General features: G+C 31.3%; 2 protein-coding genes across 2 annotated transcripts; one reads left to right on the top strand and one right to left on the bottom strand.

Moving 5' to 3' along the window:
* Positions 1-4,077: 4,077 nt before the first annotated feature.
* LOC111799554 (uncharacterized) lies at positions 4,078-5,395 on the top strand. Its single transcript, XM_023682913.2, has one exon. It carries the CDS (start codon positions 4,224-4,226, stop codon positions 5,085-5,087), a length of 864 nt encoding a protein of 287 aa, XP_023538681.2. The 5' UTR covers positions 4,078-4,223; the 3' UTR covers positions 5,088-5,395.
* A 795-nt stretch (positions 5,396-6,190) lies between these two features.
* LOC111800749 (alpha carbonic anhydrase 1, chloroplastic-like) lies at positions 6,191-8,281 on the bottom strand. Its single transcript, XM_023684583.2, has 6 exons — positions 8,161-8,281; positions 7,755-7,966; positions 7,507-7,616; positions 6,925-7,027; positions 6,625-6,798; positions 6,191-6,510 (listed from the first exon to the last, which is right to left on the bottom strand). The coding sequence occupies exons 1-6, from the start codon at positions 8,231-8,233 to the stop codon at positions 6,388-6,390; spliced, it is 795 nt and encodes a 264-aa protein (XP_023540351.2). The 5' UTR covers positions 8,234-8,281; the 3' UTR covers positions 6,191-6,387.
* Between the last annotated feature and the right edge of the window lie 2,292 nt (positions 8,282-10,573).

Here is a 10,573-nt window from a genome sequence, read left to right on the forward strand (position 1 = left end):
GAAAACGATGGTTTAATTAAAGACTGCTTTCCGATTACGGCAATTATTAGATAGCGAACTTCTTGGTAGAATTTGAATATATATATAAAAAAAATTATTATCTTAACAAAATTATTACAAAATAAAAATATACAGAAATTAAATAGTTAAATAATTATTATTTTTAATTGTACCCATTTTTTTTCATGGGTTTTAACTTTCTTAAAAGAATATTTCTCTTTAGCAATATTAAAAAAAAAATAAATTAAATTAAATTATTTGTATTAGTTTTTAAATTTAACTTGAATTTTTTAAATATTTGTTAAAAGTAGATAAATAAAAAAAATATTTATAGGTTCAAATTTAAAAACTAAATAACTTTAAATAAACTTTTTTTTTTTTATTAAAGTTTATTGAATAAAAGTTGTTTTTTATCCCAAAAAAGGGGAAACAATCACTTTTCATTGGGATGTCCCATTGAAGGCGAGTCCAAATCAAATCATTATAGGTGTTTTTTGATAGGACAAACGCTATGATGTAGGTATTCCACGTGGTCAAATATAATTGGTTTGATTTTTCATAGCCTCCATCGATACAATTTGACTTGGTTTTGACGACCCATCGTCATCCTTAACAATTGTCAACTGCGTAAACGACCCGACACATCGTTCTCTCCATAAAACTATTACATTTACAAAATAAATAAAGTAAATAGTGATATTAAGAATTATATTAAAAAAAAAAAAAAAGTCTTAATGTTCAATGTACATTATAAATTTAATAAAATCGTTTAAATTAAAATTAATTTTTTAAATTATGTTATTTAAATAATTGAAAATGTAATGCGACTTACCTTGATGTAATACCAATTCCATATAATTAATTAAATCACATAAATTCTATTTTAAAAATAAAAATAAAAATATATATAATTAATGTAAGAAGAATTATTATAGCGTCACATGTCATCACACTTTCGTAAAATTATATATATATATATATATATATATATATATATATATTTTTTTTTTTTTTTTTAAGTTAGGAGAATCACATGGTAGGTTTAACTTAATTGGTACATGAAATTAATTTTTTTTTTAATTTTGTCTTAATTAACATCTCATTTATTTTCTTGCGGAGGTTGGGATCCGATGCACTTGATTTCATTTGAAGATCCTGACCCGTAAAATTCCAACGTAGATCATATGAAATTGAAATGATTTAATAGATAATGACAAAGTAGTGCGTGGTCCGTCGAATTAAACAATATCTTCAATTATTGATTTTGTAGGACCTTACCACTAATTATACTTTGCCATCGTTAATGTTTTCTTTCGAGTCTCAAGTTTTTAGTATTTTATTATTATTATTTAAATAAATAAATAAATAAATAAATATATATATATATATATATATATATATATATTATATATATTCTCACACAATTTAGTGTACATATCTTATTAAAGTTTGAAATTGTTAGAAAGAAACTTAGTTTCTACTAATTTTCTCTTATTTTTTTTTTGTGAAAATTCAAATTAATAGTAAAAAATAAAATTTAGGATATATTGATATTATAATTTTTATTTTTTTAAGGTTTATAAACTAAATATGAAGCAACACTAAGTTTTAGATAAATTAATAATTAATTCATATATGATTGACAAATTAAATGACAAATTTCAGATTTATAATTTCACTAAAATATAAATATTATATATAGATCGACACCTGTACGAGAAAGTGACGATCTTAATAATTTTATTCCATAAATCTATTTTATTAATTTTAATATTTTGTTAATTTGTTTTAGGTTTAATCAAATCACATTTGATTGAATCTCTTACGATAATGTCTGACTGACATGTAAATCAATATAAATCATATTCTAATTTTTATGACTTATATCGATATATATGTCGTCACGATAATGTTTATTCAAGATGTGTTCATAACCGTATGTCAATGTCATAAACTCTTTGTGCATATACGTTGTATTTTTTTTTTATCGTTTTATTCTTGTATTAGCTTGTAATTTAGAGTATGACATTTCGGCAAAATCAAAATCAAAGCGGGGTTAGAGGCTTGATTATACGTTATCCGATTTAGATACAACATATGGAAAATAAATTATAATATTTATATTTTTTTTTAGTGAAATTGGAAATCTCAAATTTAATAAAAATTATAATTTAAAAAAAAATAATAAGGAATTGAATATATTTTGTGTGGATCGTTCTTAAATAAAATAAAAAAAGGGTTTTGATTGGCTGCAGAGCTTACACGACAAGAAGTTTACGTACTCCCATGCCCATAATGGAATCATCAAAATTATTTATTGGGAATCACAAACAATCGATAGTTTTCATCTTTCCCTACAAAATGTCATTTTGGATAGTTACGTATTACAGTCCGTTTCATGATTTCAAAATGTGTATTGTAAGGATAGATTTCCATAATTCACCTTAGTTAGAGGTCAAACATCCTCGTTCGTACACTGTCCGATGTCCGGCTCTAATACCACTTGTAATAGCCCAAGCCCACTAGTAACAAATATTGTCTGTTTTGGTCTGTTACGTATAACCATCAACCTCATGATCTTGAAACACATTTGTTATAGAGATTTTTCTACAATTCATTTCCCTTGAAGTCCCAACATCCTTACTGACACTTGTAACATCCTAAGCTCACTAGCATATATTGTCCGAATTGCCGTCAGCTTCACAATTTTAAAACGTTTAAGTTAGGGAGATGTTTCATGTCCTTATATGAAATGCTTTACTTTCCTCTCCTAACCGATATGGGATATCACGATCCATACCTCTTAGAGGTCAACGTCCTCGCTAGGATTAGGGTTTAAGGTTTATTTCTAAATTTGTATTTAATTCAATTTTTTTAATTGAAAAAAAATCCTATTATGTCATAAAAATAAAATGAAAATAAAAAATAGGTATAAATTAATAATAATAAAAACCTAATAATATTGATACAAATAATTTTAGATTTGGTTGGTTTCTTCTTACCCTTCAGATGTGTTTTTTCTCCAACCATTTAGCATTTTTTAATGTAACGATCAAATCTCAAAAAATATTTTTTTAAAAATTAATTTATTTTAAATGTTTTTTATTGTCTATATTGAATATTAATAATAATAATTTTTTGTCCTCAATATATATACACAGTGAGATACATTGAAGAGATCCAATCAAATAACAAATCATACAGCTAATTTAATTCTTGATTTTTATTTTAAAAATAAAGCAACTATAATTGAGGAAAAATAAAATAATAATAAAAAAAAGAAAATAAATTGAAAATTTTCAATTAAAAAATTGACCTAAAGTATGTATTAAAAAAATAATCATTTTTTATTTAAAAAAAAAGCCTCAATAATTCCGTCATCATTGTAATTAATGCCCTTGCCTCCTTATTAGCCGCTAGCTGGTCTCATTTTTTATACCATATTTGCCCCTCGTTTTATTTTTATTTTTATAATCATATTTAAAAATACACATATTTTTGGGAGATTAAAAAATTATAATAATATAATTATTATCTAAAATGGGAACGGTTGGGTTAGATGGACCAAACGTTTAGTAAGTATTAACCAACCTACCAAACCCAAACAACAAATCTAATAATAAATAAAGGCTAAATTATTTGTAAAATTTTTAAGTTTAAAATAATATTATTCCCTTAAATTTTAGATGAAAAATGATAATTATTTTTAAAAAGTCAATTTATAAATATATATATATATATATATATATATATATATTTACATTCACATGCCAACAAAATGAATTATAAAAAAAACAATAAATAAATTGTTGGGTTTTGGTACATTCGAGACAGAGGCAAGCTATTTGAATAAGCCACGCCGGGAAATGGAAAAAGATTTAAGATTTTTTATTTATTTATTAAAGATTTGAGAAAAAAAAAATTATGTTAAAAACTTAAAAAAGATAATTAAATGGGAAAATAAGTAAATCATTTGCGACTCCATATCAATCCGCTGCCGTTTTGTGCTTTCGCTGTCCGTACCAATTTCACAAGGCAAAGAAAAGAATAGTCAGAAAAATCTCTCCCAATCTCTCTCTCTCTCTCTTTGTTGAATCTTCAAAAGACGTCTTCACGACGCGCCACCGAGCTCCATCCAACCGGAAGAATTTTTCTCTGTTTTTTTTTTTTTTTTTTTTCCTTTTTCAATCTGTGTTCTGTGGTTTAGTTCACTCTGTTTTACTATGCCGCAAGTGGATCTGGAAACTCTGGTTTCTGCATGTGCCGGCGGCGGTGCTCACGACCGGAAAATCGCCTGTGAGGAAGCTTTGGCCGATGGCGATAATCGGCAGGAAGATGAGAACAGAGAAGTGACGGAGCAGCCGGAGGTTACTCCGGATGTTCCACCGGAATCGTTTTGGCTTTCGAAGGATGCGGAGTACGATTGGTTAGATCAGAACGCTTTTTACGAGCGGAAAGATTCAACGAAAGGAAGTTCGAATTCGACGAATCTGAATCCTAGTGTGAATCCAGCAACTAATTCGAATTCTCAGCGGTTTTCGTTGAATTTCAAATCGAAGGCCTCGATTCTAGGTCTTCCGAAGCTTCATAAGGCTTTCTTTGTGGATACGAAGAATCGTCGCAATTCGAAATCTGGAAACGCGAGGTTGTTCCCTAAACAATCGGGATCCTCCGGAAAATCGGACTCTGCGCTAGTCGAACCGTCGTCGCCGAAAGTTTCGTGTATGGGGAGAGTGAGATCGAAGCGAGATCGGAGTCGCCAGTGGAAGAATCGCCGCCATCCCTCCGAACCAGCGCCACCGCAGGAAAAACCAGACAGAAAAGACTCTAAGCGCGGCTTCTTTTCGCCTTTACGGTCTCTTTTCCAAGGTTGGAAAAAACCTCCATCGGTTAAAATAACCTCTCCAGTAGCCGGAAACCCGCCGGCAACGAAAGCGTCTGATAAGATCACGCTCAACATCGTAGCACTAACGCCGGAATCTCATCCGAGAAGAAGCGTGGAGATCGAACCACCCGGTTTGGGCGGTGTTAAGCGGTACACATCGGGAAGGCGGTCGGGATCCTGGGTTGTCGGCGACGGTGAGTAATCGCCCGCCGACGGACTCTGCTACTCTGAGCTTCTCGGTACCTTGTGGCGTGGGACGTCGGCGATTCCATCGGAATTAGGTGGACTAATGGTGGGCCCGCGTTTTTTTGTTCGTATCGTGGACGGATGACGTGGCACTTTGATTTAACCGTCCTCACCTCACTCTCGTGCTTCACAAGTAAGTAAATTATTTAAACGATCCCTACGGTTTTCCACATGTAATTTTGCCTCTCCTTGCAGTTATTTTTCAATGTCATTTCTTGCATGCAACGGTGCCGTTTTGTAAATACAAACTGTGTGTGATTATTATTTTGGGTTTTCTTTTGGTAATCACCAAATTTTGTGTCCCCTTAATAACTTCTCGAATAATACCTTATATATATATAAGGACTAAACGGCAATTATAAGTAATTGAAGGACTGGACTGCAATTTAATTTATTTCAGTAATTTTATTTTTTCTTACCCAAAAAAAAAAAAAAAAAGCTAGAGACAAAACAATGCAGTGCACGAGCCAGGAAGGACCATATACCATGCAGGGTGAAAATTATTTATTATTTATTTATTAAAATAGGTGTAGAGGTAGAAATTTTATTTTGGCCCTACACTTTTCAGAATTATACAATTAGCTTTTTTTTTTACTATTTAATTATTATATATTATTATGTTCTAATAATAATTTCTATTATTTAATCTTTAGGTTTATTTATTTTTTATATCTCTTCACCTACCAAAGTGATTTTAAAAATAGGAAAAATAATTTTTTTTCTTTTTTTTAACCTGTCTCTTTTTTTTGTAATATCATATGCATTAAATTTCACGACATTGTATTATAAGTAATTAAACCACATTTCTATATAGTTGTCATTTACACCATTAATAGAAGATTTTTGTGACATATCGTCCTATATAGTTTGATATTAATGAATTTATAATATCAAACTATATTATAAATTAATGAATATTAATTAAAATTTATTTCTTATAAAATTCTAAAATTTGAATTTCGTTTCATTTTAAATTAATACATTTTTTAAAATGTAAATTAATTTTAGTTTTGAGGAAACGTGAAATGACGAGTTAGTTATCAATCAAACAAGGAAGGGTAAAGAGTAGGAAAGGTTAGAATCGTATTTATGAATTTTTGTTCCTTCCGTACAAGAATTTAAAATGTTCGCAAGCCAAACAATTCTCGTTTGCTTAAATCGATTGTTAATTGAGCGGCAAAAGATGGCGCCGATAGAGAGAGGGGGAGAGAGAGAGAGAGAGAGAGAGAGAGAGAGAGAGAGAGAGAGAGATTTGACTACTCCTCGTAAATCTCAATCTTCCGGTCGTTAAGCGGCTGAACTGGCCGGGCGTTGTTCTTGTAGACCGGAGCCAATGGCACCTTTAGAGCTTCTATTTGCTCCTTCGAAATCGTCTTCGCCTGCGAGGTAATAGTTACAATGTTATGCCCTAATTAATTTCTAAGCCGTAAACTAGTTGCGTTCTGTTATGGTGTGTGAGGAGTTTGAGAAATCGAGTTTTGATCTGGATTTACCGTGCCGAGAATGCTCCACATGACGTTCTCGGTGCAGGGAGGAGTGGTGAGAGAGCCGATGTATCTGTAATATTTGTTCTTCCTCACGAGCTTTGGTTCTAGGTCTCCGAGTGCAACGTAAACCTCTTCGTTGGTGCCGGTTCCATTCGCTAACGCCGCCAATTTGTCTTGTACCTGCAATTTCGCCGGGCGATTTTACGGTGCCGTGATTGTGATTTTGTAAATTTGTATTTCGTTTCTTTTTTTCCTTTTGTGAATGTGTGTTCTGCGAGGATGAAATTGAGTTATTGATTGATGTACCTGCTGGAGCAGGGGATCGGGATCGCCGTATTGGAGGAGGATTCCTATGACTGAGAGGATGCCGTTGTCTGCTTGATGGAGTAGATGAAGTTCGGCTGCAAATCTGTTCGAATCGGAAAGTTCGGAGGTCAGTTGAAATCCAAAACTCCAATTATCTAACAGATGAATTTGTCCTGATTTAGCTTATAGTCATGAGGAAATTCATTGATTCAACTCTGCTCACTTAACTAATTGTAAGGTTTTAACCTCAGTTTTAGTCTCTAATGTATTCAAATTTTTAAAACTATTGATTGAATAAGATTTCCGTGTGTCCAAACATGAAAATCAAATAATAAACCAATGTTACATCAAATAATAATCTAATAAAAAAAAAATTAGGAATCATCTGAGAATTATCTAAAAGATGAGGGAGTTTTGGATATTTAGTCTAGAATTTATTTTTCAAATCTGTTACAAGTTTCTTAGGAGAAAAAAAAATCTAGGTTGGGCAGTCTGATAACTTGGTGGGCTTGGGCCTATAATGGGCCAGCCCAAAGAGAGAAAAGAGGAGAGAGAGAGAAAGAGAAAGATGGGTAAACTCACAGCCGGCCGTTGAGGCGGTGCTCCGATGGAGAATGCCAATGCATTTGTTGGAGGGTGTAGCTTTTACCATTTATGACAGCCATTCCACCTGAACCATTCTCAAAATGCACCTAACATTTGTTTCTGAATTTCAGTTTTTTTTTTTTTGTTTCAAAAAAAAAAAAAAGAGATAAAAAGAAGCATGAAACCTTTTGGTACTTGAAAAATTAGAGGGCCAAAATGTTTAAATAGGTTAAGAAAGGGCAAACCCCAATGTTAAATCCATTGTTGATGAGTGTAGCATTAGCAGCAGTGTATCTTTTGACTAGTGTCTGATGATAATTGCTAGTCGCAGTGAGGTTCGTCACAATGTCTATTGGCGACTGCGATTTTCCATTGGAGCAAGTTGCATAACTTGGACACAGACTTCCCCAATTTTCAGGTCCTTGCGGGCCCATATAAGTAAATGGAGTGGATTGATCTGTCCACACCAAAAAAAAGAAGGGAAAAAATAAATACAGTTTAGAAGAACCATTTCTGGAATAAAAGGATAGAAATTCCTTCCTTCTGAACCCATTTCCCCAGAAAAAGAAACAAACAAACAAACCCATAGTGTTTTCTTTTTCTAGAACAGTTGAAGAGAAGAGAAAATGAAATGGAAAAATTGAGGCTTACGTTCACCGGCTTGCACGAAAACAACAATAAGCAAAAGAGAGAACACAAAAAAAGAGGAGAGGAGAGGGGCCATTGGTGCCAACTCCTAGTGCGGCCGCTCTCCCTCTGACAATAGACAAATACAGTGGTGTTTATATACATAACAAATTCACCTTTATAAGGCGAATTATGGGGCCATCATGTGGTGGCGGTAATACCTTCTTCTCTCTCTTCCTCATAGAGAATGAGAGAGACAACGAAGGGTGCCTAAATTTAGAGAAACTTCTTAAAAAACCTTAAAATTTAGGTGGCGTGTTTTTTTGAGCGAATATTTTGGTCACCTTGGCTTTACATGTTTTTTTTGTAGTTTCTTATGTTCTGTAATTACTTTATCCACCCTCTTTTGCGTCTTTATTTTTAGCTTAATGAAAGTTTTCAGTCCACAAGTTTATTTCTTACTTACTCTCTGTTAAAAGAATGGGAATAATTAAAGATTTGTGATTCCATGTCACATGTCAAAGCTTGGAGTTTGGTATCTAAATTTTGTGCCTAAGACCCCCTAGATGCATTACCTTTACCGGACATTCAAGGGTTTAAATTTTGATGCTATTATGATGATCATGATGGAAGAAAAAACCAAAATGAAAACAAATATATGAACCTTTATCTTAAAAAATCTTTGACTCATTATGTTATCAATTGCGTTATAATTAGGATTAAATCCTATGATTGAATTGCCATTATTTTGGATTTGTTATATAATTATGTTATCAATTGCGTTATAATTAGGATTAAATCCTATGATTGAATTGCCATTATTTTGGATTTGTTATATAATTATGTTATCAATTGCCTTATATATAATTAGGGTTGGATATTATGATTGAACTGCCATTATGTTGGATTGGTTATATCATTGTGTTATCAATTGCGTTATAATTAGGGTAGGATTTTATGATCGAACTGCCATTATTGTGGATTGGTTATACGATTTTGACGTTGAGCTTTAGGGCTTTTAAACTCATAGATTAGGGTTGGATTTTGGAGTTTTGATGGGTAGGATTATTCATTTTCTGAATAGAAATTAGAATTCAAATGTTTTTTTTAGTAGGCGCTGACATGTTTGCAATGTATAGGCTTATTGTGCGTTTCTATATTTGTTATCTTTTAGTGATTTTTTTTAATTAGTAGTAGGTTAATTTTCTTTATTTAAGTTTACAGTATTAGGATACTTTTCTTTATTTAAGTTTACAGTTAGGTTAATTAAGTACCATGAAAAATAATTTCTAATTTTGGTACAAAGGAATTCATCTTTCTAATATGATTATTAGTCTCCAAAGATGACATTAATTTATTAATACTAAAAAAAAAAACGGGAAAAGGAATGACTTCCTTTCCCTTTCACTTTGAGAAACTTTAGGCTTAATGATTTAATGTTTAGAAATGACCGAAAAAGGAATTTAAAAGTTAATTAGGTTTTCCCTTTCATTTGTCTCTCTCCCTTACATCAAAGAATGGTGTTCATGTGTAATTGTGTGATTGTTGCATTGCATTATTGTTTGTGGAGCCTCTTTTACTGGATTTTGTCTACAAATATATTTTTTTCCCTCATTTGTTATCATCCATCAATACTAAAAAGTATACACCATTATTGCATTTCTCTCTTCTTTTTCCACTTTCATTACAAACCAAATTTGTTTACATCTTTTTTTTTTTTTTTTTTTTTTTTTTTTTTTTTTTTTTTTTTTTTTTACAATGCTCAAGTTTCTTTCTGCATTTCGGAAAAGAAATCATAATTCTTAGTATTATCGTTGTCTATTAATTAAGTCTCTTTTTTGTTTTTTGCATAACATATATATTTTAGTTTTCTGTTCTTAGTTTTTCATTTTAGTTTTCTAATTAATACATGTTTAATAACATTTTTTTCAAACCAAATTCCAGTTTCTTGTTTTTCATTCCCATTTTTAGTTATCCAAAAGTATCGAGAAGAGAATTATGTTATCAATTTTACTTGCAAAACTCATTATATATATATTTAAAAATAAATAAATGTTGTCTCAAAACATTGTTAGAGAGAGAGAGAGCGCGCGCTTCAAGCCTACAGCACAATCGTAGGTTGAAGTACAATGAATAATGGGGAATATTCTCTCCAAACGTAAAGAATGGAAAATAACTACTATAAAAAGAGGAAATAAAAGAAGAAACCTCAACAGCTCAACAGCCCAGAGATAGAAAAGGAAAACTTCTTAATCTCTATGAAACACTAAACAGACCCTAAAATGGTTCATAAGACAGAAAGTTGAATGCTACCTTAATATAAACAACCATTGTTGCAAAATCATTGACGGATTTTCTTCTATTAGCATGCATATAAAATATTTAGACAATATTCAACCTGGTTTTCAGTTTTTATCGCAAGCAATCACGAGATGAA

This window comes from Cucurbita pepo, chromosome 8 (assembly GCF_057944985.1).
Source record: "Cucurbita pepo subsp. pepo isolate OVF chromosome 8, ASM5794498v1, whole genome shotgun sequence".
Taxonomy (NCBI): Eukaryota; Viridiplantae; Streptophyta; class Magnoliopsida; order Cucurbitales; family Cucurbitaceae; genus Cucurbita; species Cucurbita pepo.

Bases quoted from the DNA above. Each gene is read 5' to 3' on its own strand.
- LOC111800749 (XM_023684583.2), bottom strand. From the start codon at position 8,233: ATGGCCCCTCTCCTCTCCTCTTTTTTTGTGTTCTCTCTTTTGCTTATT. The intron at 6,799-6,924 runs GTACATCAATCA...GCGAAATTGCAG, and splicing joins CCGATCCCCTGCTCCAGCAG to GTACAAGACAAATTGGCGGC. The intron at 6,511-6,624 runs GTAAATCCAGAT...ATTACCTCGCAG, and splicing joins TGTGGAGCATTCTCGGCACG to GCGAAGACGATTTCGAAGGA.
- LOC111799554 (XM_023682913.2), top strand. From the start codon at position 4,224: ATGCCGCAAGTGGATCTGGAAACTCTGGTTTCTGCATGTGCCGGCGGC.